Here is a 26,635-nt window from a genome sequence, read left to right on the forward strand (position 1 = left end):
CAGCTTTTTGAAGCTGGTGGAACAAAACCGAAAGTAAAAGGCTCAAGCACGAGTCTCCACCATGTTACAGGGTAATAGGATGCGGAATAGGGGGAGATTTGTTTTGAAAATAGCCTAGTGCTGTTGCAATTCACCTAGCTTCCACGTAGGGGAGAAATTAAGAGAGATTCTAGGTGTAGCACCTTTAAAATGATGAACAGGAATGATATTTACTCTTACGGGTGGCCAAAAATAATAATGTGAAAGCCACGCCCCTACTAGGCCACGCCCACTGAAATAACAGATTGATTACATTAAAAAAGACCTAGCTGCTGGGTCGACCCAACTGATGGTAAAAAAAACTGTTGGTTAAATTAACCGCTTGGGTAATCCAAGCAACCCCAACACGTAAAAATAACCAGCTTGTGTTCTGTCCATAATTTACCCAGCGCTGGGTTACCAAATAACCCAAATTGGGTTATATTTAACCCAGCATTTTTTTGCAGGAATGTAAATTGTGATATTAATTATCATAATCCGTATTATCACATAGGCTAATCAATGTACATGTTTTTGTTTTGTTTATACAGTACAACAATGCATACAAAACATACAATATAAAGGAAACGTGTCTTCCACTCTGTTCTCCGTTCTCTGTTTTTTATATATTGTCTTGCAGACCTACAATGCAGACTTTTTTCAGATTCTTTCTCTCTCTCTATCTCACTCTCTTTCTCACCAACCTTTTTATTTAGCTATATGGATATTTCCAGAGTATTACATACTCACATAATATAAATGAATGCTTATTATGAGCCGTGAATCAGGCTGGTAATGAGACTCCCATGCAGTCAATATGTAAAAGTAAAATAATTTAACTAACTATTGGTATTCACATTTAATAGGCGAGTTAAACCTAAAGAGAAAATAAATTATGCAGTTACTGTATAATGTATTCTACGTGTCAAGAAGAAATAAAACCACAATTCTGTTGTGAAATGAGGTGATGTTATGTCATTCTCGAATTTAAAAAATGAAGAATCTATAAAACTCAGCAATATAGGAGTGTTATTAAAGATTTTTATACCATCTCAACCTTTGTTCCACCCATTGAACTTAAACATTAAAACCAATCCAGCTGTGTTGTTCTCAGAAAAGACTACAAAGAGAAGAGATCTACAGGCAGTGTACCACACTGCTATACCTTTTCATGTGGTAGAATGCTGCATTGGTAATGTGCTAAAAGATAGAGCTTCTAGAAGCACATTAAACATTCAAATCATGGCAGTTAACCTGTTTGAATTCATCTCCAACAACCATTTTGCTTCATGTGGTTAATCTTTCATGTGTGTAGCCAAGCACAAGAGCAGTCTATTTGTTAAAGAGACAATTTGTCCTATTGGTCAGATATCCAGTATCTGGGGCAACAAAACGGCATCATAGATGGTTTTATGTTGATGTTAATTTGTAAATGAATTCCCTCATAAGAGAGGTGGGTCTTATTTTTATGTTTTCTGAATGTTCCTGTCTGCTTTTGCCACAGTACCACCGATGAGGTGCTTTTATGGAGGCGTAGGTTAATGTTTAATGGCATTGTAATAGTTACACATTGAGAGCTATTGCCTACATGGTGCTATGTACTGCTCAAACTTGCTCAGAGGACTGTGAGAAACCCACTGGCAACCAGTCTGTCTGTTCCAGAGGCCTGAGAGACACCAAGGTAAGAGAAGGATCTGATCTTTTACTATTTGGGTGATGGACGGCTCAATCGTGGCAACAACAACAACAAAAATGCTATAAAGAGTGAGGACAGGGAATAACTCAGTCTGATTGGTTTGTGTATTTTCATCAACTGCACCTGTGCTACATGAGCTAAAGGAAGTGTCCAGAGATGTTACACGCGTTGAACGCTGTTGCTTTGAAGGCTGAGGAATTTGCATGGCAGTAAATACATAGCACTGAAGGGAGGTATTATCTGGCTGAGAAATTCCAGTCTTTTGTGTTGCTGGTTTAATTTTGTTGGCTGCAGGCAGCATGAGCTTCACAGAGAGGGATGTGCTGCATTACAGTGTGCTCACATATATTGTAGCTACAGTTCTGCAGTGAGGTAGGGTTTGATGCAGGCAACACATCCACGCTTTTCTAACAATTAACAGGTCTCTCTGTTACTGGGAAACAGTCAAGTCAATAAATGATTCAGTGTCTATATATTTACCAAATGTCCTTAACTAAATAGCTAATAGTGTCAGTCAGTCTTTGTAAAAAGTCTGCATCTCAGTGGAAATATTCTTCCTTAACAATGATGGGTAATTGGTAGCTTATGATATGACATTTGTCAAATAAAAAGGGTTTGAAAATGTTGTTTCTATGTTATTTAAAGCATTGCAGATGACAGTATTTAACGATGGGGGTTGTGTATGTGAGTTGTGATCATGTGAAATGGTGAGAGAGTTATGGTCAGCTAGAACGGGTCATATCTTTTGGCAACACTAAATGGGCAGTTTGGTGCGTGGGTGACTGTTCACTGTTGCCCACTGAAGCTGAGATGTGTCTGTATGTGAATTTATCATTCTACATTCAACAGTAACTCACCTACACCTGGTGCTAGTATCTACCGATGAATGTGACACAGCGATAAAGAGCAGATCATTTTCATCGACTGTTGTTGTTAAAGTATCAAATCTGCTCTGTATTCAACACAGACACAGACATTCCCCATAAAATGTTGATTATTACATGTTGCTTAAAAATAAAAAAATAAAGAAAAATGCTTATCACATGTTGCTTATCATATGCTGCTAATTCAAATAATATAAATCAATAAAACATTTTTTATTCGCAATCAAAAGTGCTTCTTCAAACACAAAGAGAAACACAATAAACCACACCAAAAAAATAGATGTGTTACTGAATGGGCACAGAACAAAGCTTTTCTTATTTAAAAAAAAAGTCTTGTACAGTGTGGGTTATAACTGGTTGATTTGAAATAATCACACTTGAAGAGTGCCTGTTTTTTCCCCATTTTAATTTGGCCTACTTATTCGCTCTGCTGTTATTACTTACACAAAGTGTACAAAACACCTTCCTCAATTTGTCGGGGCATGAAGTCTCAAGGTGTCGAAAGCGTTCCACGGGGATGCTGGCCCATGTTGACTTCAATACTTCCCACAGTTGTGTCAAGTTGCCTGGATGTCCTTTGGACGGTGGACCATTCTAGATGCACATGGGAAACTGTTGAGATTGAAAACCCCCGAAGCGTTGCAGTTCTTGACACAATCAAACCGGTGTGCCTGGCACCTACTACCATACCCTGTTCATCAAAGGTGCTTACATCTTTTTCACCCTCTGAATGACACACATACACAATCCATGTCTCAATTGTCTCAAGGTTTGAAAATACTTCTTTAATCTGTCTCGTCCCCTTCATCTGCAGTGTTTGAAGTGGATTTAACAAGCGAAATCAATAAGGGATCATAGCTTTCACCTGGTCAGTCTTCGTCATGGAAAGAGCATCAAAGGGGGACTATAAGATCTTGACTTATGGAACACCAGGAAATTCATTTGGAGATGGTTTCGGATTCTAAAGTAAAGATTCCTAAAATCACGAAGTTGCTGCCGTCAAGAAATTGTTGCAGCTCTATGCAGTACTGTACAGTGCATTCCAAAATTATTCAGACCCCTTGACTTTTTCCACATTTTGTTACGTTACAGCCTTATTCTGAAATTGATTAAATTGTTTTCCCCCTTTTCAATCTACACAATAACCCATAATGACAAATGAAAACACGGGGTTTTTAGCAATGGTGGCAAATGTTAAAAAAATTAAAATTAAAAAAATAACATTTACATAAGTATTCAGACCCTTTACTCAGTACTTTGTTGAAGCACCTTTGGCAGCGATTACAGCCTAGAGTCTTCTTGGGTATGATGCTACAAGATTGGCACACCTGTATTTGGGGAGGTTCTCCCATTCTTATTTGCAGATCCTCTCAAGCTCTGTCAGGTTGCATCGGGAGCGTTCGGGTTCAAGTCCGGGCTCTGGCTGGGTCCCTCAAAGACATTCAGAGACTTGTTCTGAAGCCACTCCTGCGTTGTCTTGTCTGTGTGCTTAGTGTCGTTGTCCTGTTGGAAGGTGAACCTTCGCCCCAGTCTGAGGTCCTGAGTGCTCTGGAGCAGTTTTTAATCAAGGATCTCTCTACTTTGCTTCGTTTATCTTTACCTCGATCCTGACTAGACTCCTAGTCCCTTCCTCTGGTAAACATTACCACATCATGATTCTACCACCACCAAGCTTCACCTTAGGGATGGTGCCAGGTTTCCTCCAGATGTGACACTTGGCAGTGAGGAAAAATAGTTCAATCTTGGTGTCATCAGACTTGAGAATCTTGTTTATCATGGTCTGAGAGTCCTTTTGGCAAACTCCAAGCAGGCTGTCATGTGCCTTTTACTGAGGAGTGGCTTCTGTCTGGACACTGTACCATAAAGGCCTGATTGGTGGAGTGCTGCAGTGATGGTTGTCCTCCTGGAATGTTCTCCCATATCCACAGAGGAACTCTGGAGCCCTGTCAGGGTGACCATCGGGTTCTTGGTCACCTCCCTGACGAAGGCTCTTCTCAACTGTTTGCTCAGTTTGGCCGGACAGCCAGATATAGGAAGAGTCTTGGTGGTTCCAAACTAAGAATGATTGAGGCCACTGTGTTCTTGGGGACATTTCAATGCTTCAGACATTTTTTGGTACCCTTCCCCAGATCTGTGCCTCAACACAATCCTGTCTCGGAGCTCTACGGTCAATTCCTTCAACCTCATAACTTGTTTTTTTGCTCTGGCGTGCACTGTCAACTGTGGGACCTTATAAAGACAGGTGTGTGCCTTTCCAAATCATGTCCAATCAATTGAATTTACCACAGGTGGACTCCAATCAAGTTGTAGAAACATCTCAAGGATGACCAATGGAAACAGGATGCACATGAGCTCAATTTCAAGTCTCATAGCACAGTGTCTGAATATTTGTGTAATTACTGTATAAAAAATGAATAATACAATTTTCGCTTTGTGATTATGGGGTATTGTGTGTAGATTGATGAGGGAAAAAAATATTTAATCAATTTTAGAATTAGGCTGTAACGTAACAAAATATGGATTAAGGGAAGGGTCTGAATACTTTCCGAATGCACTATTTGTCCAATATCTATACAGTACAGTGCAAGCTGTGGTGGCAGGTAGCCTAGTGGCTAGAGTGTTGGGCCAGTAACTGAAAGGTTGCTAGATCGAATCCCTGAGCTGACAAGGTAAAAATATGTTGTTCTGCCCCAGAACAAGGAAATTAACCCACTGTTCCTAGGCCATCGTTGTAAATAAGAATTTGTTCTTAACTGACTTACTTACTTCCACAACTCTTTTGGGATAGGGGGCAGCATTTCCACTTTTGGATGAATAGCGAGCCCAGAGTGAACTGCCTCCTACTCTGTCCCAGATGCTAATATATGCATATTATTATTAGTATTGGATAGAAAACACTCTGAAGTTTCTAAAACTATTTGAATGATGTCTGTGAGTATAACAGAACAGAGCAAAAACCTGAGAATTATTTTTTCAAACCTGAGAAAAAGTTTTTCAAAGCTTGGCCTACCTAAAATAGTTTTAGAACCACATTGAGATATGGACAAAATTGCACTTCCTACGGCTTCCACTAGATGTCAACCGTCTTTAGCCACTTGAATGAGGATTCTACTATAAAGGAGGGGCTCATGAGACCTCTTTGAGTCAGTGGTCTGGCCTTGGCCTTGGTCTCATGACTCGCACTCCCGACAGAGTTACCTCTCTTTCCAGTGCTTTTCTTCAGACAAAGGAATTCTCCGGTTGTAACATTATTGATGTTTTATGTTAAAAACATCCTAAAGATTGATTCCATACATCGTTTGATATGTTTCTAAAGGACTGTAACGGAACTTTTCGAGTTTTTGTCTGGACGAAGTGCCTGCGCCTCATGAAGATGGATTACTGGGCTGAACACGCTAACAACAAGTGGCTATTTGGACATAAATTAAGGACTTTATGGAACTTTATGGAACAAATCAGTCATTTCTTGTCAAACTGGGATTCCTGGGAGTGCCTTCTGATGAAGATCATCAAAGGTAAGTGAATATTTATGGTGTTGTTTCTAACTTCTGTTGACTCCAAAATGGCGGATATTCCTCTGGTTGTTTTGGGTTCTGAGCGCCGTCCTCAGGTTGTGCTTTTTCCGTAAAGTTTTTTTGAAATCTGACACAGTGGTTGCATTAAGAAGAAGTCTATCTTTAATTCTGTGAATAACAGTTGTATCTTTTAACAATGTTTATTATGAGTATTTCTGCAAAATCACCGAATGTTTTGGAATCAAAACATTACTGCACGTAAGGCACCAATGTAAACTGAGGTTTTGGATATAAATATGCACATTATCGAACAAAACATACATGTATTGTGTAACATGATGTCCTATGAGTGTCATCTGATGAAGATCATCAAAGGTTAGTGATTCATTTGATCTATATTTCTGCTTTTTGTGACTCATCTCTTTGGCTGGAAAAAATGGCTGTTTGTTTTTTTGACTTGGCTATGACCTAACATAATCATATTTTGTGCTTTCGCTGTAAAGCATTTTTTAAATCGGACACAATGGGTAGATAAACAAGATGTTCATTTTTCATTTGCTGTACTGGACTTGTTAATGTGTGAAAGTTACATATTTAAAAAACATATTTTTGAATTTCGCATGCTGCCTTTTCAGCAGAATGTTGTGGAGGGGTTCCGCTAGCAGAATGCCTGCGCTAGAGAGGTTAAATAAAAATACATTTAAAAAAGCTCTGGAAAATTCTCATTAAGTACATCAAAACGCTCTTATCTGAATTTAAATTTCCAACCAGCTAGATTAAAACTTTTTTTTTCAAAAACAACCTTCCTTTTCAAAAGGTAGAGACTACCGTCTCACCAATGGCACATCTGTGTGACTGTTTAATATAAATATGTTTAACTTTCTCATCGCAACATGTCAAAGCTTGTTATTAGCATTGCCCCAAGGTCAGAATCACATTTTATAAAATATTTATGCCTGTTTTTTTTTAAATGCCTCTTTTTATTACATTCTTTAGTCAAGTGAACCTTGCCCTCAGTAAATGGACCTGGTTTACACAGGCTGACAAATTCAGATATTTTGCCAATAATTGGTCTTCTGACCAATCAGGTCAGATCTTTTGCAAATATTTAGGCAAAGAAATCAGAGTTGGGATGCCTGTGTAAACCCAGTATCAGATTTCAACAAAATAAATTATGCTGAACAAAATATAAACGCATATCACGATGAGTTCCACATAATTTGTTAAAGAAGTGAAACTTTAGCAAAGACAAAACAATAAACAATAAACTAACAACCAACAAACCGTGACTACAACACTAACTCAAAACATAAACAATATCCCATAACCCACAGGTGGAAAAAATGGTACTTAAGTATGATCCCCATTTAGAGACAATTTAAATAGATTAAATAGGCCCTAATCTAGTGTTTTTTCATGAATGGACAGAGGCACATCCATGTGTGGGCCTGGGAGAGCATAGGCCCACCCACTTGGGGGCCAGGCTCACCCACTGGGAAACCAGGCTCGGCCAGTCAGAATTATTGTTTTCCAACAAAAGGGCTTTATTACAGACATAAATACTCCTCTGGTTCATCAGCTGTCCGGTTGGCTGGTCTCAGACGATCCTGCATGTGAAGAAGCCAGATGTGGAAGTTCTGGGGTGGCATGGTTACAATTGGTATGCGTTTTTGAGGCCAGTTGGACGTGCTGCCAAATTCTCTAAATTACGTTAGATGCGGCTTATGGTATAGAAATTAACATTAAATTCTCTGGCAACAGATCTGGTGGACATTCCTGCAGTCAGCATGCCAATTACACACTCCCTCAAAACTTGAGACATCTGTGGCATTGTGTTGTGTTATAAAACTGCACATTTTAGAGTGGCCTTTTATTGTTCCTGGCACAAGGTGCTCCTGTGTAATGATCATGCTGTTTAATAAGCTTCTTGATATACCACACCTGTCAGGTAGATGGATTATGTTGGTAAAGGAGAAATGCTCACTAACAGGGATGTAAATACATTTGTGCATTGAACATTTATAGCATCTTTTATTTCAGATCATGATACATGGGACCAACACTTTACATGCTGCGTTTATATTTTTGTTCAGTGTAGTTAGGGGAAAAGTGTATCGTGTTGGGTTGATATACTGAAAGGAGTACTATTGTGTTTACTCTCTAGATAAGGTTAGGACACTGTTGAGTAGTAGTAGTATTAGTACTATTTATTAGGATCTCTAATTAGCTGCTGCCGAGGCAAACAGAACTCAAAACAAAACAAATGAAATAGATGACTGTACATTGCACTACATTTACATCACAATTTAGTCATTTAGCAGATGCTCCCATCTCAAGAGAGCCAGGTGAGAGAACCAAGTATCACACATTATTATAATACATAATAGAACACAAAATACATAAAAGTATCTGTGTCTCTTCACGGTCCCCATCGTACTGATGGGGAGTTATTTTATCTGTTTTTGAATCTGGTTTTAATGCTTGCTTGAATTATCTCAGGTGGCAGAGAGTTTCATGTAGTCATGGCTTTATTTAATACTGTGCGTTTTCCAGTCTCTGTTCTGGACCTGGGGTCTTTGAAGAGACCTCTGGTTGCATGTTTTGTGTGGTACAGATGAGTGTCTGAACTGTGTGCCAACTACTTGAACAGACAGATCGGTGCCTTCAACATATCAACACCTCGCACAAAGAGCAAAAGTGATGCAGTCAATCTCTCCTCAACTTTGAGCCAGGAGAGATTGACATGCATGTTACTGACATTCGATCTCATGTTACTACATCTAAGTGCAATACCTGCTGCTCTGTTCTGGATCAACTGCAGTTTGCATATGTCCTTCTTTGCCACACCTGACCATACAACTGGGCAGTAGGCCAGGTGCGACACAAATAGGTTGACTGAGATGTGAAGAAAGCAAAGCGAGCCTTATCATGGACAGATCTCTTTTCATTTTAGCAACCATTGAGTCTATATGACATCTTGTTATCTAGGGTTACACCCAGCAGTTTAGTCTCCTCAACTTGCTCAATCACCACATTATTCAATAATATATCTAGATATATATCTAGAGGTTTAGGTTTGAGTGAGTGATTTGTTTCAAAAATGTTGCTTTTTGAAATATATTTAGCACCAGCCTATTGCTAGTTACCCATTCTAAAACTGACTGGAGCTCTATGTTAAGGGTGTCAGTTATTTATTTTAATGTTGCAGCCGACATGTATGCTGTTAAGTTGTCAGTGTACATAGACACACTGGCTTTATTCAAGGTCAGCGGAAAGTCATTAGTAAAAACAGAAAAACAATAATGGCCCAAGCCTGCTGCCATGCGGTACACCACAATCAACTGTAATTGCATTAGAGGCTTCCATTAACGAAAACCCTATGTGCTCTGTTAGATAGTTAACTCTCAATCCATGATAAGGCAGAGGATGTAAATCCATAACACTTAAGTGTTTTCAGCAATAGGTTATTATCAGTAATATCAAAAGCTGCACTGAAGTCCAACAAAAAAGCTACCACAATCGTATTATTATAAATGAATTTTAGCCAGTCATCAGTCATTTGTGTCAGTGAGGAGTGAGGTGAGTAGTAATGGCATGGTTTCATATCTGAACAGAATGTAAGAATTGACCAACAACTCACACTGCACAATTGTGATGCACTGTCTTTTGCATTTGCTCATGTGTTTTGCAATTTTGAGAGTACTTTTGTGTGGGGGTGTTTCTATGTGTTTATATAACTCCCTTCATTTGAGATTGACTGTAATATGATGTCCTGTGTTTCCCTGACAGAAAGATGGTCCATAAGTCCATAGTGGTGGGTCTGGTGGTGCTGCTGGTGGCTGCCGTGAGCACCTTCGTGGGTGTGTTCTTTGGGCTGGGGAGCAGGTCGACCTCAAATGACCATTCCTACTCCAGGGCTGCCGTGGCAGCTGATGCTGGCCCATGCTCAGAAATCGGCAGGTAAGAACTCTCACTCAAACACATACAGTATATACAGTACCAGTCTCATACATTTCCACACCAACAAACGACTCATTGAAATGTTTTTGTAGACATCCAGACAAAAAGATACCGGTTTCAAAGCATGCTGTTCCAAGCAGGCCTAATAAGTTTTTCTTGGTCTGAACATACAAATATGCTCCTGCTTCTGAGTCTATTTATGTTCATCCGTCATCTCAAATCCTTCCCATTTTGTCATGATAATTCATTTTGTCTGTGTAAACTGCCTGCTGTTTTTTTTATGAACTAGTGCATTTGTATGCAAATTAGGGCCACTGAATATACACTTTTTTCTGCGTGGGTGTGTCTGTAAATCTCAGAGACACATTGCAAAAAGGTGGCTCTGCAGTGGATGCATCTATTGCTGCCTTGCTGTGTGTTGGGCTGATGAACGCCCACAGCATGGGCATTGGTGGAGGACTCTTCTTCACTATCTATGATGCCAAAACTGGTACAGTCGGAGCCCTAATCCTTGACTTAAAACTACACCATATTTATCTTTATTGATGTCAACAATTCCAACAATGACGCCTGAACTAAAAACAGGAAATGTAAAACCTTGGTGTGATGTTCAAAAGATGATTTTGACTTCCTTCAAAGGAAAGGTAGAGACCATTGATTCCAGGGAGACGGCTCCCGCCACCGCGACAGAGGACATGTTTGGGAATAGCACTCAGTTAGCCAAGAAAGGTAATGTTTTACCAGTTACCTACACCAGAAACACCAGAAAATGGTTGAAAGGCGTATGTTTACAATGAGTGATGGCCTTGCGATAAGAGTCAAAGATACAGAGATAAGAGTTGTACAGGAACGTTTGGCAGTAATGTTTGGCAGTAACGTTTGGCAGGAGGGTTGTCCATCGCCATACCAGGGGAGATCCGTGGGTACGAGCTGGCACACGATCGCCATGGAAAATTGCCATGGAGAGAGCTGTTCCAGCCTGCAATCCAGTTGGCACGGAAGGGCTTTCCTTTGGGCAGGGCATTGGCCACTGCTATCTCCAAGAACAGAAAAACCATCACTAGTGACACAGCTTTATGGTAAGAATGCCTAGAAGGGAGACATAATATGGAGTGGTGATCTGAGTGACTGTACAGAGGGTCAAATATTCACATGAGGAGACTCCTCTTTTAAGATGATTTTTGCCCTTATTCCCAAACATGAGAGCTCAGTGTCTCATATGTTGTCTCTGACATCTCTGTTTTTGGTCTCTCTTTAAGTGAGGTGTTTTGTGACAAAAATGGTGCCATCCTGAAGGAAAACGACACCATCACCTTTACTAAACTTGCTGACACCTATGAAACAATAGCAAATGAGGGGCCTAATGCTTTTTACGAGGGCCCACTGGCAGAGAACCTTGTGAGGGACATTCAGTCAGCAGGTTGGCTTCTCCCTTATATCTACCAAATATTAACAAACCGCAATTTTGATTGAATTTCATTCAGGGTCTGCTGGCTGAACATCTTAACAGAAACAGTGTCTTATTGTCTGTTTACCGGTATGTTTTTCAGATGGTATCATCACACTGGATGACCTAAAGAACTACAAGCCTTTTTTGGATGAGAGTCCTCTCAATTCTAATGTGGGGGAGTACATCATGTATGTGCCCAACGCCCCAGCCAGTGGCCCTGTCCTATCCCTCATACTCAACATCCTGGATGGTAAGTCTTCAACCTGATGACACAGAGTTGTAATTCAACATCAAACTGTGGCTGTTCTATTTAAGGAGGTTTGGAAAAATATTTGAGTCACATTTGGACAGCCTGTCACTCTCGTGCTACAGTACAAATGTATTATAGATGTGTCAGCTGCTCCAGATAGGAGTAATTAAGAACCAAAGATAATTGTTTTCTGAGCCATCACACCCGAGGCACTCTGCTCTGCAGGCCTGGTGCTCCGTCAGCACTGTTAACTGCGGAAAATGATGCTGAACTGTTCATTACCATTACAGCAGCCCTGGTCTATCTCATCCCGTTACTGTATGCTCCATGTCTCTCTCTCTTGACCATGCATATTCAGATAGATAACCACCTTCTGTTCAGTGGTGGTGCTGCTGACTGACCAGTAATTGGGGTGTAAAAATACATCTCCCCTTCTCATCCCCAGCTTTGTTTCAGGTTCACATAATGCCCGTTGTCTATTGGATATCTAGTCAATAGAGTACTTCCTCCAGACTCCCTCTCTCTGCTGGTTCCCAGTACAGTAGCTATATAATATGACAGTGTCTGTCAGGGGATTAGATGGAAACTTTATTCCAGAGTATTTAAACTATCTAATTAAACTAAACCGTCTCTTCCTGTGGCTCCTCTGCCTGGCCGCCCCACTTACAGTGGCTCTCTGCCTCTACCGCAAAACACTAATCTGACCAATTTACCTCTAATTGGACACAGACGAGTGGTGGGGGAATCACATAACACTGGCATGCCAGGGCCCGCTCAAGCCCTTCATCCTGACAGTTCACCATGACTTCTGCTACTGCCTGTCAGCTGAAATTCATCAAACAATTCCATTTGGTTACAGTTCTCTTTCGTTTTTTCCCATCCTCTCTTCCTCTATGGCTGTGAGCTAAAACAGTTCTAACACTGAGAGTCTGGAATAGGGAAACAGAATGAACAGAACTTTTATATCGAGAGTAAAACCCTTTGAATGTCAACTTCACCTGATCAAATTGAACGTACTCTATTATTGTTTAATAAATGTAAAGATGGTGGCTATGGTTGAACTGGTTACTGTTTTCAGGATACAACTTGACCTCAGACAGTGTCTCCAGCACTGAGAAGAAGATCCTCACGTACCACCGCATGGTTGAGGCCTTCCGATTTGCTTACGCCAAGCGAAGCATGCTGGGAGATCCAAACTTCCTCAGCATCTCTGATGTAAGTCTCACCCCCATCTTCCCCAGAGTTTATATTCAATTAGTACTCTCAATCACTTACTGATTATATTCAATCAACGGCTCATAGTACTGTATGTGTTGGAATGTCATGGGTCAATAAGTTCATGTTCATTGGAGACAGTTAATATGGATATTATTTCAGGTAGGCCTCCGAGCTACAGCAAATAAATAAAGGTAAGAGGGATGCTTGGTAACAATGTCAAAAAATCCAACAAAAGGGCTTGCCAAGAAAAACTTACAGAAGGACTAATTCAAAGTAGAAAGGAGTTGGAGCACTCAACAAAAAAGGCAGGGATTTGTTTTTCTCAGCTTTAATCCATTGGATGAGCAGTTACAGGTGACTGACCCAACAATTGCACTCAACTCCTATTTTTAGCCGAGTGGCCTATTGAGACACAACCATGTGAAATTAAACAATAACAGTGTCAATGGCGAATAATAACACAGAATAATAGTAACAAATATCAGGTGTCTCGTTGATTAATAGGCCCATATCAAAATAAACAAAGGTGATATTTGGGTGTCCGTGAAAACAGAGGCAGAGAGACACAAACAATCATGGCGACATTATGGAAACGAGGACAATGAAAAATCATAGTTTAACCCCTATTCCTGCACCAAAGGAAATACAGATGAGCTTCATGATTTACATGAATTCACTGAAAACCCACACTAACACATGGTTACATTAACAGTATTGCACTTCTAATGTAGCCTACATTTGGCCAGCTAATAGCCTGATCATAGATGAAGCAACATTGAAATCCTGTTTTCTTGGTAAGCCCTTTTATTAAATATGCTCATATAAGAGAGTTGATTGGATTATTGATTGAAATGAACTTCTGTCTACCAAGAGACTATTTGTACAGGTGCTATGTTGGAATTTCTGTAAATGCAAACCAGTACAGCTTCATCATTCTAGACTGTTCTAAATGGTTAGTTTTATTATTGGGCATTCATTTGAGACTCATTCTCTTGGCCCCTCGCCTCTTCAGCTCATCCGCAACATGACCTCAGACTACTTTGCCGATGCCCTCCGTCAGAAGATTACAGATGATACCACCCATCACATGAACTACTATGAGCCAGAGTACTTTGTCCCCGAGAACCACGGGACAGCACATCTGTCTGTGGTGGCAGAGGACGGGAGTGCTGTGGCAGCCACCAGCACCATCAATCAATTGTAGGAATCATGTCCCAGTTAAACATTTGATTAGAAAAATGAACTGGAGCTAGTCCTCATTATCATTCTTTTCTATTTCCTCCTTAGTTTTGGCTCCAAAGTCATGTCACAATCTACAGGAATCCTCCTCAACAATGAGATGGATGACTTCAGCTCCCCTCTCATCACCAATGGCTTTGGAGTGCCTCCTTCACCAAACAACTTCATCAGACCAGGTAAGGGCTACATCTGTACAGACGCCACACTTTTCCGTTCACCACCCGGCTCTAATAGCAGAAATTGGTACTTGGTGGTGGGTAAGGATGGGCCTAACTGCCTTGTTATCTCTCCCCAGGTAAGAGGCCCTTGTCTTCCATGTGTCCAGCCATTCTCTTTGACAAGAGGAGCAACAATGTCAAGATGGTGGTGGGGGGCTCAGGAGGAACAAAGATCACCACGGCAACTGCCACGGTACATCAGGCTACAATGCCCTTTCATTGCTGTGTGAAAGTACTCCAATACTTTCTTTGCATTCTACCAAGTTGTCGTCTGTGACTGAATTGTTGGCTGTTCATTCTGCAGGTGATTCTCAACACGCTGTACTTTAACTACGACCTGAAGAAAGCTGTGGCAGATCCTAGAATCCACAACCAGCTGAGTCCTAACACCACACTGGGAGAGCCCGGGTTTGACGAGGTGGGTTAGAAGATTGACGACAGTGAATTCACATACTCTACAGTGCATAAAAAGGAATGTCACAATGAGTAAGCTTTCCTTACAGATGGTGATGGCAGGTCTGGCTTTGAAGAACCATGAGACAGAGTTCCTGACAGCCACAGGGGCTGTGGTTCAGGCAGTGGTGCGCCAGGGAGACCGGCTCCATGCTGAATCCGACCCCAGGAAATGGGGCTACGCTGCTGGGTACTGAGACCAACCACAGACCCCTGCTCCCACGAACTGAGGCAAACCACACACCTCTGCTCCCACAGACAGACTGGCTGATTGGGCTTCTGATTCAGATGAAAGCCACCTCTACAATAATTTTTCCATGGCAAAAATTAATACACGAAGCAGATCTCTCTTTGGTCCTTTACAAACCTGCTGTACTGTATGTAAAATATTGTGTGCTGTAGATAGAAAACATATACATCGGACTCTGGATGACAACATAATGATATTTGTTTCCAACATTAGGGCTGTTTTCCTGAAGAAGTTAATCCGCTTCGCGATACTGGTATCGTCCTGGCCCTACTCTATAGACTATATTACAAACCAAGAGAAAAACATTCAGATTCCTGTCATCTCAGCAAAGACCTACAGTATGACCTTAGTCCTTTCTTATTCAAAGTAACTGTGCCAACACTATATCAATGTTTTTCTTTCACTGCAATCTTTCATGGATTTTCAGTCAGAATTTTCATTTTGAGATAATATATTATTATAATCACTGTTTGCCTTAAACCAAATATTATATTCTGTAAAAAAATATATTATTTGTGTTGCTTTTGAGAAAACATGTTATTGGTTCAAGATAAATAATTCACAAGCCATACCCATATAACAGTTTTATGATGTAATGTTAACAAGACTGCAACAATCTTATAAGCATTGACCAGCAATGAAAACACAGGAAGATAGAAACAAAGTTTAAAATAGAGGGCTTACTTCATGGTTCAATTGTTCTCATGATACGACTGCAAAGTGCAATGTTTGTTTGCCATTTGTTAATTTATGTTGGTAAAATACACCATGTAGGCTATACTAATAAATAGATTCGCCCACAGCCTTATTCTAAAATGGATTATATATTTTAAGCAACAGAAATACCATATTTACATAAGTATTCAGACCCTTTGCTATGAGACTCGAAATTGAGTTCAGGTGCATCCTGTTTCCATTTATCATCCTTGAGATGTTTCTACAACTTGATTGGAGTCCATCTGTGGTAAATTCACACACCTGTCTATATAAAAGGTCCCACAGCTGACAGTGCATGTCAGAGCAAAAACAAAGCCATGAGGTTGAAGGAATTGTCCGTAGAGCTCCGAGACAGGATTGTGATGAGGTATAGATCTGGGGAAGGGTCCCAAAACATTTCTGCAGCATTGAAGGTCCCCAAGAACACAGTGGCCTCAATCATTCTTAAATGGAAGAAGTTTGGAACCACCAATACTTTTCCTAGAGCTGAGCAATCAGGGGAGAAAGGCGTTGGTCAGGGAGATTACCAAGAACCCAATGGTCACTGACAGAGCTCCAGAGTTCCTCTGTGGATATGGGAGAACCTTCCAGAAGGACAACTATCTCTGCAGCACTCCACCAATCAGGCCTTTATGGTAGTGTCCAGACGGAAGCCACTCCTCAGTAAAAGGCACATGGCAGCACTTGGAGTTTGCCAAAAGTCACCGAAAGGACTCTCAGACCTTGAGAAACAAGATTCTCTGGTCTGATGAAACCAAGATTGAACTCTATGGTCTGAATACCAAGCGTCACATCTGGAGGAAATCTGGTACCATCCCTATGCTGAAGCATGTTGGTGGCAGCATCATACTGTGGGGATATTTTTCAGCGGTAGGGACTGGGAGACTAGTCAGGATGGAGGGAAAGATGAACAGAGCAAAGTACAGAGAGATCCTTGATGAAAACCTGCTCCAGAGCGCTCAGACTGTTGCGAATGTTCACCTTACAACTGGACAACGACACTAAGCACACAGCCAAGACAATGTGGTTTTGGAATAAGTCTCTGAATGTCCCTGAGTGGCCCTGCCAGAGCCTGGACTTGAACCCGATCGAACATCTCTGGAGAGACCTGACAATAGCTGCGCAGTGACACTCCCCATCCAACCTAACAGAGCTTGAGAGGATCTGCAAAGAAGAATGGGAGAAATACAGGTGTTCCAAAGCTTGTACTGTAGCATCATACCCAAGAAGACTCAAGGCTGTAATCGCTGCCAAAGGAGCATCAACAAAGTAGTGAGTAAAGGGACTGAATACTTATGCGAATGAGATATTTGAGTTTTTACATTTGCAAACATTTCTAAATTGTGTGTAGATTGATGGGGGGAAAAAACAATTTAATACATTTTAAACAAGGCTGTTATGTTAAGAAATGTGGAAAAAGTCAAGGGGTCTGAATACTTTCCAAAAGCACTGTATAAGCTACCAGAAATCTATTTGCTAAACCACCAACGTTTCTGCATCACATTGCCTATACCATGACAACATATTTATAGATGATCATTTTTTTATCTTGTAAGGCTAAGTGTTACATAACTTTTCCCCCACACTTAAAAAACCAATATATTGCATGCGTTTACTTGACGCATGTTATTTGGACAGTAAACATAAAACCATTATGTCATAATAGCATAGAGGATAACAAGAAAACTAATGTAAACCAAACCTGAAACTATTCTCAGTGGCACCATATCAGGGATATAGTGAATGTGTAGCATAGACCATATACTCTATGACCAAATATAGCAAACAAAAGGGGACAAGGTCTGTCAGAAAATATTGAACCTGTGTCTATCGTCTTTAGCGTCATGTTTTGGACATAGTCTATGTGACGTACTATGGACAACAGGGCAAAGTGCTGCAGAGCTACAGTTTATGACTTTAACAATCATTTCCCACCAACAAGAGTTCAGTAAACGCTCATGACATGACTTTAACAATACTGTCTCCTCTGACAGGGTCATACCACATCTCTCACTGTATTATTGGAGGGAAAGGACCATAAAGCACTTAAACCTTTGGAGAGCAGGATACAAAAGAGACAAAACTATGAGGCAAAGCTTTTAACAACTATTTTACAGCTTTGGCATGCCCTGGACAGAGAATATGCTGTATTGGAGAGTTGATTAAGGCTTTAGTCAAGCATTTCCACGAGTGTTCGAGATGGTCTGATTCACGAGAGCCTCACTATCATTCAGCTAAACCTGATGAAACACTCTGCCACATACCAAAGACTGAGCTCCTTTACTCCAAATGATCCCACATGAACACCAGACACCAGCACCTAACACTGGGTAGCAGATTTGCATGTTTTCATAATTCACATCTAGCGCCTGGGAGGATCCACTTCGGAGATCATTACTCATTCATAAGCTCCACTATTGAAACACATCTCATTACTATTGCCTTTGTCTCTGTTGGGGGGGGCTGTTCTCACCTCTTTTAGGGCAAACAGAAAAAACTGAACTAATTAGTATTCATTTCAGACACTACATGCTGAAAGTTACCACTGGTTGAAGTTTTAATAGACCTGGAGGGGACCTATATAAATCTGTACATTTGTGACAACAGGCCCTGGTGAGGTCAATGAAATACATAAAAAGCTATCACAGTACTCTCACAGTATCAACATCAGTGCTCATTACTTTTCACATTTTGGTAATACGTGCCATTAAAGCTTTTGCAAGATTGCACACTATCACTATCGCACCAGAATTCATTCAGCCCCTCTAACCGATTTACTTGCTATTTCAGATGTTGATTCTATTACAATGTATTGTGAAAGGGGGCTGCAGAAAGCCTGTTTTATCTTAATGAATGTGTGAGTCTCAGAGTATTGCTACTACACTCCAGAGAAGGACTAATAAATGAACTTGGAGGATTGTGTTGTTACACGTTCTGCCTGAATCTGACAGGTCCTTGTGGTCACAGCAAGAGCCCCATGATACCACAGGCTGACAGGCAGTACTGACCTTCTGTTCCCATGTCAGTTCCTTCAGGACCTCACTATACTGTATGTGTACTGTGCAGTAAGTCCTCAAGAACAAATATGTACTGTATGTACTTTGTAAAATGTGAAACTCCATCCATTTGAGTGCCAAAGTGAGAGGCCCCCCAAAAAAGCCCAAACTATTATGTCAAGAGGCACATTTGATTCTTCTTAAGGCTCTTGGACTGTTGGTTTAGAATAAGGCTCTTGGACTTTTGGTTTAGTATATAAAGATAAATGAACTATAAAAATACATCTCACTAAAATGATGATCCCCCTTGGATCTACTGCAGTGTCCTGAGGCCCACTATTTGGCTGTAGACCTGAGTAAGGGAACACCTGGTTCCGGGAACCTCTTAATGTCCTAGTTTTCTATTGGTCAGTAGCCAGCAGCTTTGCCCTGCTTTCTTCCGTCGGACACGGCTGTGATGCATTTGTCCTCCTTGGCCACAGCATTGACCACGTTGAAGAAGTATGGGTAGTCTGACACTCTGTGTCCAATTACCTTTAGGGCCTCTATCACAGACTGAAAGCACAGACAGACAGTTAGTTAGGGTAAAACAAGCACCACTCGCAATCCTTACCTATTCCACGTTATGGTTTGATTGCGATGAAGCAACACTTACTCAGTGTACATTTAAAAAAAAAAATTTTTTAGAGGTGGATCAGCTTAATATTGCAGAGAGAATGTTTCTTGAAATTGGTATCTGTTTTTATTTATCAAACTTTTCTTTAACCATTTATGTTCTTTAATACAGGGCTGACATACAAGTTCATTACATTTCACAAATGGTCACTCCTCTCAGGCAGTCAATTGCAGTGACCTTGGCTGTCATTTTCATTGGTTTACTGAGAGGATACGAACATGGGAATTACCTTATCAAAGGCAGGCTCAAAGTTCACGTTGTTGTTGCCGTCAACAAACACTACAGGAGCAGCAATGGCCTCTTTCAAACTCATCCCCAACCAAAGGTGGTTCATGATTGACTGAAAGGAGAGAGAAAGAAAGAGAGCAAGAGAGAGAGAGAGAGAGAGCGAGATGGATGGATTTGATGAGGCCCTATGGATCCCTTTCTCAGTTTTTCAGAAGGTAATGGGTTGAGAAGGAACAGTCAGACTTGTAAAACTGGTAGAAATGTAATCTAGACTCACCAGGGCCATGGCGGTGGTGATCATGCTGCCCCCAGATCCCCCAATTACAAGGGTATTCTTTCCAGAGCTGGAGCTCAGTATAGCTGGAGCCATTGAAGAGGGAGGTTGTTCACCTGTGAGAAATGAGATATAATCATATACACAGATATCACCCATAGGCTTATATAATAAGATGTCACCCCATGAAGACCAGTTAGAGCTTAGACAGGTAGGCCTAAGTGATACATTCATTTAAAAACATGTAATCTACCTGCACTGACTCTCTCTGCTCTAAAACAGAAGTCCGCCAGCTCATTGTTAAGGATGATGCCTGTTCTAGGAGAGTAAATCGCTGCACCAAAACTGTGAGGAGAGAAAGAAAGACTGTTTTGTTAGCCAAGTGAAGAGTACACAACTCCAAAAGCTGCAGTGTTAGCTGGTTCGTTTGCCGTCAGGACTGTCCTCCTATTCATATTTAGAAGGAGATTGTGTTCTAATACAGTAGACAGTGTTCTATTTAGAGGGATGTAGCTACTGTTCTGTAATGTTCTCTATCTCAGCGAGGGTAGACGTTCACATTTGGTTGATGGTGCTTGTGACAGAGACTGCAGATCCATCTTCAGCCAGGACTGACACGTGTGTGGTCCCAAAGCGGTCAGGGGAAGGTGTGATGTTGTAGTAGGAGTTGCTATAGGTACGGTTTTTACTGATCAATAACCTGATCCGATCAGCAAAATCTGAGTCCACCATATACGATGCATCCTACATGAAAAAAAATATTTCACAAATTAGTGGGTGAAAAGTACAGAATACACTTAAAGAGAGGCAGTTCTTCTCAGATCCTTACTTTTTTAGGGTTGAAGACAGGATCGCGGACGTGTCTCCTCTGTCCGGTAGCAAATTTAGCTGCCTCAATGTAGCAGTGATAGGTTAGGACCTTCTGGTCCCCCTCCATGGACCTGGGGGTGAAATGAAACCCTGGGAAAGGTCACAAACAGCCATTCAAATCTCTACTACTCGATGAAGGGACATTTTGGAACTGTTCAATGATGAGCTACCATGATGATTTGAGTTGAAAGACTTGAGAAAGTATTTGATCATGCACCTTTCATGATGTTGAGAATAAAGGCAAGCATGGCTCCCCCTGCTGGAGGTGGAGGGATGTGCATCTGGTAATCTCCCAGAGGAACAGTCCAGGCATCTTCCACTCTGACTTGGAATGACTTCAGATCCTCCATGGTTAGGGTCCCACCTAAAATATAATGGGGAACAAAGTATGTCTATCCATGTGAGCAATCCAGACAAAAAAAACATAACAAGCTGGAGTTTTCATATACATTTTTGGGGGATATAATTTGTTCCTTCCTTCTCTCTCTCTCTCTCTCTCTCTCTCATTTACACATACAAACCTCACCCACCTGCTGCTTTTACATCTTGGATCAAGTCAAGTCCAATTTGGCCGGTATAAAAGGCATCTGCTCCTTGTTCTGCAATGGTTTCCATGGTTTCCGCCAGCTTAGGGAACTTCAATATGTCCCCCATGCCCAGCACCGTTTTGTTCTTGTTGCAGAACACCTCACTGGAAGAGGGGAATGCATTCATTATACCATAGCAACCATAAACTGGAAAAAGACAATAGAACAAACATAAACATGCACATGTAGCCAATGCCATAGCCTATTACTTGGATGTTAAGCGACTTCACTGGATTACAGAGATAGAACAGAGAAGTAGCTACCGCCAACAAACATTACATCTCTGTTTACCACCTAATTTCATAAATATCTCCCTTCCTAAGCAGCTTGTGGAAACTCATTAGCATCTCAAATTATCCCTGAGTATATGTGAATCCCCCTGTCCATCTGCCGGGGTGCCAAGGGCACTTTCTCTATGCAGATCTTGTGCTACTGCTTAGACTTCTGTTCTGTAAGAGGAGGAGAGAGGGGAGGAGAGCGGGGAGCTGAGGGGAGACAACCCCCTTTGATGTTAATCCCAGGGCTGGGCTTTAGGAAAGCCTCTGCAGTCTGTCTGTGTATAGTACTGCACAACCGTACGGATGAGAACTTGGTCTGAGCCAACAGATAAAGACTACAGCAGAGCAAGTTTATTATTAGCTTCATTGCTAGGGTAATAGGACAGGATATCTGGCAGGATATCTGGACTTCTCTGACTGAGATACATGCACTTTGACTTTTAAATTTGGGAAAATGCCTGTTTTAGGAAGGAGTACAGTTAGAATGAAAACAAATGGAACACATTTGAGTTCCTGTGTGTCAGTGTGAGATGTTGTACTACCAGAGTGATGTTGCTTTCACCAGGTTTTCTATGATTGGTAAGTTAAGGAGGCGTCCCAGGAAGGGCGGCAGAGGGAATCCCTCTCTGGCCAGTCTAATGGTGGGCTCAAACAGCCTGGCCCAGGGCAGCTTCCCATACTGTCTGTGAACCACTTCATACCCACGCAACTCTCCAGGAACGCCAATCCATTGACTACCTACCAGGGGCCACAGAGTCAGAAGAGGCGTAAAGCACAAAAGCGAGAAGAGACATGTGATGCCACACTCCAGGACAGAGAGCAATATTAAAGGGTTACAGAAATGGGCTTGTGGTTTGTTCACATTTGATGTAAGAAAGACTAAAAGACATTTCTACTTTAGTGGTCTTGGAGTAATTTGAATCAGTTGTTGTCATGCAATGTTTACATATTTATACTGAATACTGATCCTTCCATCAAGCCATTCATTCATTCCTCCACCGATTGGCAAGTCTACCTACCTGTGATAAATGTGACAGATGTGGGACAGCCCTTCAGCAGGTCAGCTTTGAATAACTGTGGGACAGTCTCTCTCGAACTGAAGGTTTTCACCTTACCTGAGAATAGATTGATAAAGAGATGTAGAGGTCACACAATTCCACCACAAACATTATTGTCTAAACCCTACACGGTACAGTAACACAGAAGCAAAGAACAGTAAAGAACAGACTCACCAAATGTATCCCTAACTGTAAATATAGAGCCTCCTCCCAGGCCCATGCTCTGAGGGTTGACCAGTGAGGTGCACAACAGAGCTGCAATGGCCCCATCTACTGCCGACCCTCCTTCTAGCAGTATGTCTCTGGAAACACAGCACATATTACAGCAGCTTTTCCCAAACTCGGTCCTCAGGACCCCAAGGGGTGCATGTTTTGGATTTTGCCCTAACACTTGTAAGGGGAAAAATCCTATATAACCTCTTTAAGCTTGTTTAGCAGAGACAATGTAATGAATTTCATATTTCTTAATGGTTAACTTTGTTATGCACATGCGCTGTAAATTTCCACTGTCTTGTAAGAAGGAGCAGGCATTTTTCCACTTTGACTCTGTGTGGAGATATGAGGTGAACAGATGCTGGCTTGAACAGAGAGGAGCAACAGAACTAATGTTATCACTTGTTTGTGCGCTATGACCTCACACACCCGATACACACAGCCACAAGAAGAAAACAAGGTAGCTTACGATGCCCTGGTCTGCTGGGGAGGGGTGGAACGAGCCATGACGTAGCATTTTTAGGTCTAGTATATAACACATCAGCATTTCCTGTATCATCGGGTTCTAAACTAATCACCTATGGGGTGGTTCGTTGACCAGCTCCATTATTGCTATAATTAATCAATGTTGTAAGTATGATTGTTTGAAGAAATAACAAAGTCTCTTCTTATTGGTTAGAATTTCCACTACGCACTGCACAGTTGATTTAAATGATCAAAGCTTGATGATTAGTTGATTAGCTATGTAGTGTTAGGGCAAAAACCAAAACATGCACCGCTTGGGGTCCTGAGGACAGAGTTTGGGATACCCTGCATTACAGTATAACTTCAATGCTCCACTATAAACAATACTTGACAGGGTAACACTGACTGTGTGAACACAGGCTACACGCACACACACGCTCTTCACAGCTTCCTGTAGTTGAGTAATTTCACTGAAACTTAAGTTATGTTATGTTCAAGAGAAAGTCAGAATGACAAATCCCATGCCAGGAGGCAAGTTTGGGCCATGCACCATGTCTCAACCCCCAGAGCACAGCTAACAGAGGAAACCAACTATTTCTGAATACCACTCATCATATCTAACACGTTACTTTTATATGGGTCCTTGTTTTCACTTTGGTCGCTTGAGGAGTTTTTTTTTTTACATATGGATATTTTAAATCAGAGGTTTGATCAGGGTTACATTAAAGATGGTCATAATCACTGAGGATGACAAACATTTGCCAACTGATGAATTTGCCTGGGGGTCATTGAATGAAGAAAAAAAAGATCTTTCAGATAGAAAGCAAAGAGGACCCAGTAAAATAATCGAATATGCCTATATAACCTCTCTCTATGGGAGTAGAATTCAAAACTTTTGAAGACTTTTCTCCTCAGTCTAAGAACACAGAGTGAAGCATTCACTGCAATTCTATCTGTTTCTACTGTTGTCTCGCCATTTCCTGTTAATGGAACATCCTTTTTGGCATGGGCTCACTGGTGAAACAGATCCTACATCTACACTGAACATACAGAACAATAAGAACACTGGTTCTTTCCATGATAAAGACTGACCAAGTGAATCCAGATGAAAGCCAGGACCCCTCATTGATGTCTGGCGGGACTTTTCCGGGTCATTAAAATAGGGTCATAAAAATATTATGACTCAGGTATTAAAAGCCTTATGTCCTTTCTCATTTCCTCTCTTTGTTAAACAACAATAAAGAGGACAGTATGAGGATCTGAGGCCATGGTGTCATCACACAGCTTGTTTGGTTTATACATATACATTCAGTGCAAATGTCCCACCAAACAGAAGTATGTCCAACTATAACAGTCCTTACATCCTCTCTCCTCCAGTCAGGTGGTGCATGTTGGGTAATCTGTACCCCTAGAGTGTCTTCATGTCTCATTGTTTGCGAAGGATAAAGATAGTTTCACACAACTGAAGAAGGAAATGGATTTGCTGAAGAGCGACAACTTTTGCAGCCGATCGTAATAGTATCTAGCTGCAGCCCCGCAGCATCCTGTCACTATAACCTATAATATCGCCATTTACTGGCTGTGGTTAATCCCTATCACATACATGAGAACTCATTTACATAATTTATCCAGAGCGTTTTAAAGCATGGGATCTAACTTTTTCAACTTCCCAGCCTCCCTTTCCTCTCCTCGTTCCCCAACTCTCTTTCCTTATCTCCTTTCTTTTAAAGCTTCCTTTTCCTCCCTTTCCTTATCTACTTTCCTGTCATAGCTCCTTTCCACCTTTCCTAGCGCACTTTCCTCACTTCATTTTTCCTTTCCTGTAATTATTTGCTCGCTGGATGCATCTCGCCAATAGGGGACATATTATGACCTTCTACACAGAAAAGCGTGTTTTGTGCTCTACCACTACCTGTTCAGCTAAAAAAGCTGAATATTTTCTGTTGCTTGAGGAGCTGACTTGAAGCTTGATTTGATGCTACTTATTTAAGGTCATGGTAGCCCTCACATTAACAAAATGGTAATGCAAAGTTAGGGATTATATCGAAGGAATGTAAAGCTCAAGCCATTAAATACACAAAACATGTCCGTGTGCTTAAAATACATGGGAAAAGTCACAAAAACATAACAAATGTTTATTGTAGGACATTTTCTGAATTTACAGACATTGCCGTTGACTGGCAGACTTGATTTGTTTTTTTTGTAATACAAGTAAAGCTATAGATCTGATCAGTCACAGTTGAATCAAGTCACTTGGGCTCAATGCAATTCAAAGAAATGTTCTTCAGACCATAATCTCCATGACAGACTATCAAATCTCTTAATCCGTTTACAGTTCACTAGTCTACATTTTATATCTCACTGCACCTTGGCTTGGTTGAAAAAAAATAGTCTACAGATATTCTAATGCCTGCAGTAAAGATTGAGTATCCCTGCAATATTGACATTTCCATTTATGTTGTACAGTACAGGATAAGGCACATGGCTTGAACCTGTAGCCTAAAGAGACCAGTTGAGCCATTTTACCGAACCATCAAACACCTGTTTAGACCAAACACCTATTGATAACAGTGAAAACTTCAAATAAGATGTACCTCACAAGCTGTACCTTCTTAGAAAAAAAAGGTGCTTTCAGCTGTCCCCATAGGATAACCTTTTGAATAACAATTTTTGGTTCCATGTAGTACTCTGTGGAAAGGGTTCTACATGGAAACCAAAAGAGTTCTACCTGGAACCAAAATCGGTTCTACTTGAAACCAAAAATGATTATCCAATGGGGACAGCTGAAGAACCGTTTTGGAACCCTTTTTTTCTAAGAGCGTATCTAACTAAGCAAAGCAACCGTACTCTACTTCACCTGCCAATCTCTGAGCAAAGTTGAGAGTCCGCAGAAACCGCCGCGTTCTTGAAGGTGTCCTCCGAGCATCCTCGGTGGATAAATACATCGAAGGCTATGCAGAGACAAATGGATATTATAGCACCCAATAAACCAATACAGAGACAGCAACCAAACTGCCAGGGCTTATATCTGGCCATACTTTCAGGAGTAAAACTTTTCCAAGAGCACTTTCTGCCCAGCGGAGAATGGTATTGTATAGTCCCGTCACAGGAGCGCGTGGTAC

The 26,635-nt window shown here is 41.1% G+C and overlaps 2 protein-coding genes across 2 annotated transcripts; one reads left to right on the plus strand and one right to left on the minus strand.

The window, feature by feature from the left end:
* The first annotated feature begins 1,602 nt into the window (after nucleotides 1-1,602).
* Nucleotides 1,603-16,005, plus strand: ggt1b (gamma-glutamyltransferase 1b). The gene is made up of 13 exons (XM_024380671.2): nucleotides 1,603-1,699; nucleotides 9,903-10,073; nucleotides 10,433-10,563; nucleotides 10,713-10,802; nucleotides 10,960-11,152; nucleotides 11,333-11,493; nucleotides 11,624-11,773; nucleotides 12,852-12,988; nucleotides 14,004-14,191; nucleotides 14,279-14,406; nucleotides 14,526-14,641; nucleotides 14,753-14,866; nucleotides 14,952-16,005. The coding sequence occupies exons 2-13, from the start codon at nucleotides 9,907-9,909 to the stop codon at nucleotides 15,096-15,098; spliced, it is 1,722 nt and encodes a 573-aa protein (XP_024236439.1). The 5' UTR covers nucleotides 1,603-1,699; nucleotides 9,903-9,906; the 3' UTR covers nucleotides 15,099-16,005.
* A 2,396-nt stretch (nucleotides 16,006-18,401) lies between these two features.
* Nucleotides 18,402-26,635, minus strand: ggt5b (gamma-glutamyltransferase 5b). The gene is made up of 12 exons (XM_024380669.2): nucleotides 26,371-26,635; nucleotides 23,010-23,137; nucleotides 22,797-22,892; nucleotides 22,320-22,515; nucleotides 21,443-21,603; nucleotides 21,130-21,276; nucleotides 20,872-21,002; nucleotides 20,602-20,786; nucleotides 20,296-20,387; nucleotides 20,046-20,158; nucleotides 19,770-19,880; nucleotides 18,402-19,419 (listed from the first exon to the last, which is right to left on the minus strand). Exons 1-12 carry the CDS (start codon nucleotides 26,547-26,549, stop codon nucleotides 19,273-19,275), a joined length of 1,686 nt encoding a protein of 561 aa, XP_024236437.1. The 5' UTR covers nucleotides 26,550-26,635; the 3' UTR covers nucleotides 18,402-19,272.

This window comes from Oncorhynchus tshawytscha, linkage group LG20 (assembly GCF_018296145.1).
Source record: "Oncorhynchus tshawytscha isolate Ot180627B linkage group LG20, Otsh_v2.0, whole genome shotgun sequence".
NCBI lineage: Eukaryota > Metazoa > Chordata > Actinopteri > Salmoniformes > Salmonidae > Oncorhynchus > Oncorhynchus tshawytscha.

What these genes read in the sequence shown, in the direction of transcription:
- ggt1b (XM_024380671.2), top strand. Translation starts at nt 9,907, where the DNA reads ATGGTCCATAAGTCCATAGTGGTGGGTCTGGTGGTGCTGCTGGTGGCT. An exon ending in ACTAGTGACACAGCTTTATG is followed by an intron (nt 11,153 to 11,332) that starts GTAAGAATGCCT and finishes TCTCTCTTTAAG; the next exon opens with TGAGGTGTTTTGTGACAAAA. An exon ending in TCACCACGGCAACTGCCACG is followed by an intron (nt 14,642 to 14,752) that starts GTACATCAGGCT and finishes TTCATTCTGCAG; the next exon opens with GTGATTCTCAACACGCTGTA.
- ggt5b (XM_024380669.2), bottom strand. Translation starts at nt 26,549, where the DNA reads ATGGCCAGATATAAGCCCTGGCAGTTTGGTTGCTGTCTCTGTATTGGT. An exon ending in CTTTGCTCAGAGATTGGCAG is followed by an intron (nt 23,138 to 26,370) that starts GTGAAGTAGAGT and finishes CTGTGTTTCCAG; the next exon opens with AGACATACTGCTAGAAGGAG. An exon ending in ACAAGCACCATCAACCAAAT is followed by an intron (nt 20,388 to 20,601) that starts GTGAACGTCTAC and finishes CTCTCCTCACAG; the next exon opens with TTTTGGTGCAGCGATTTACT.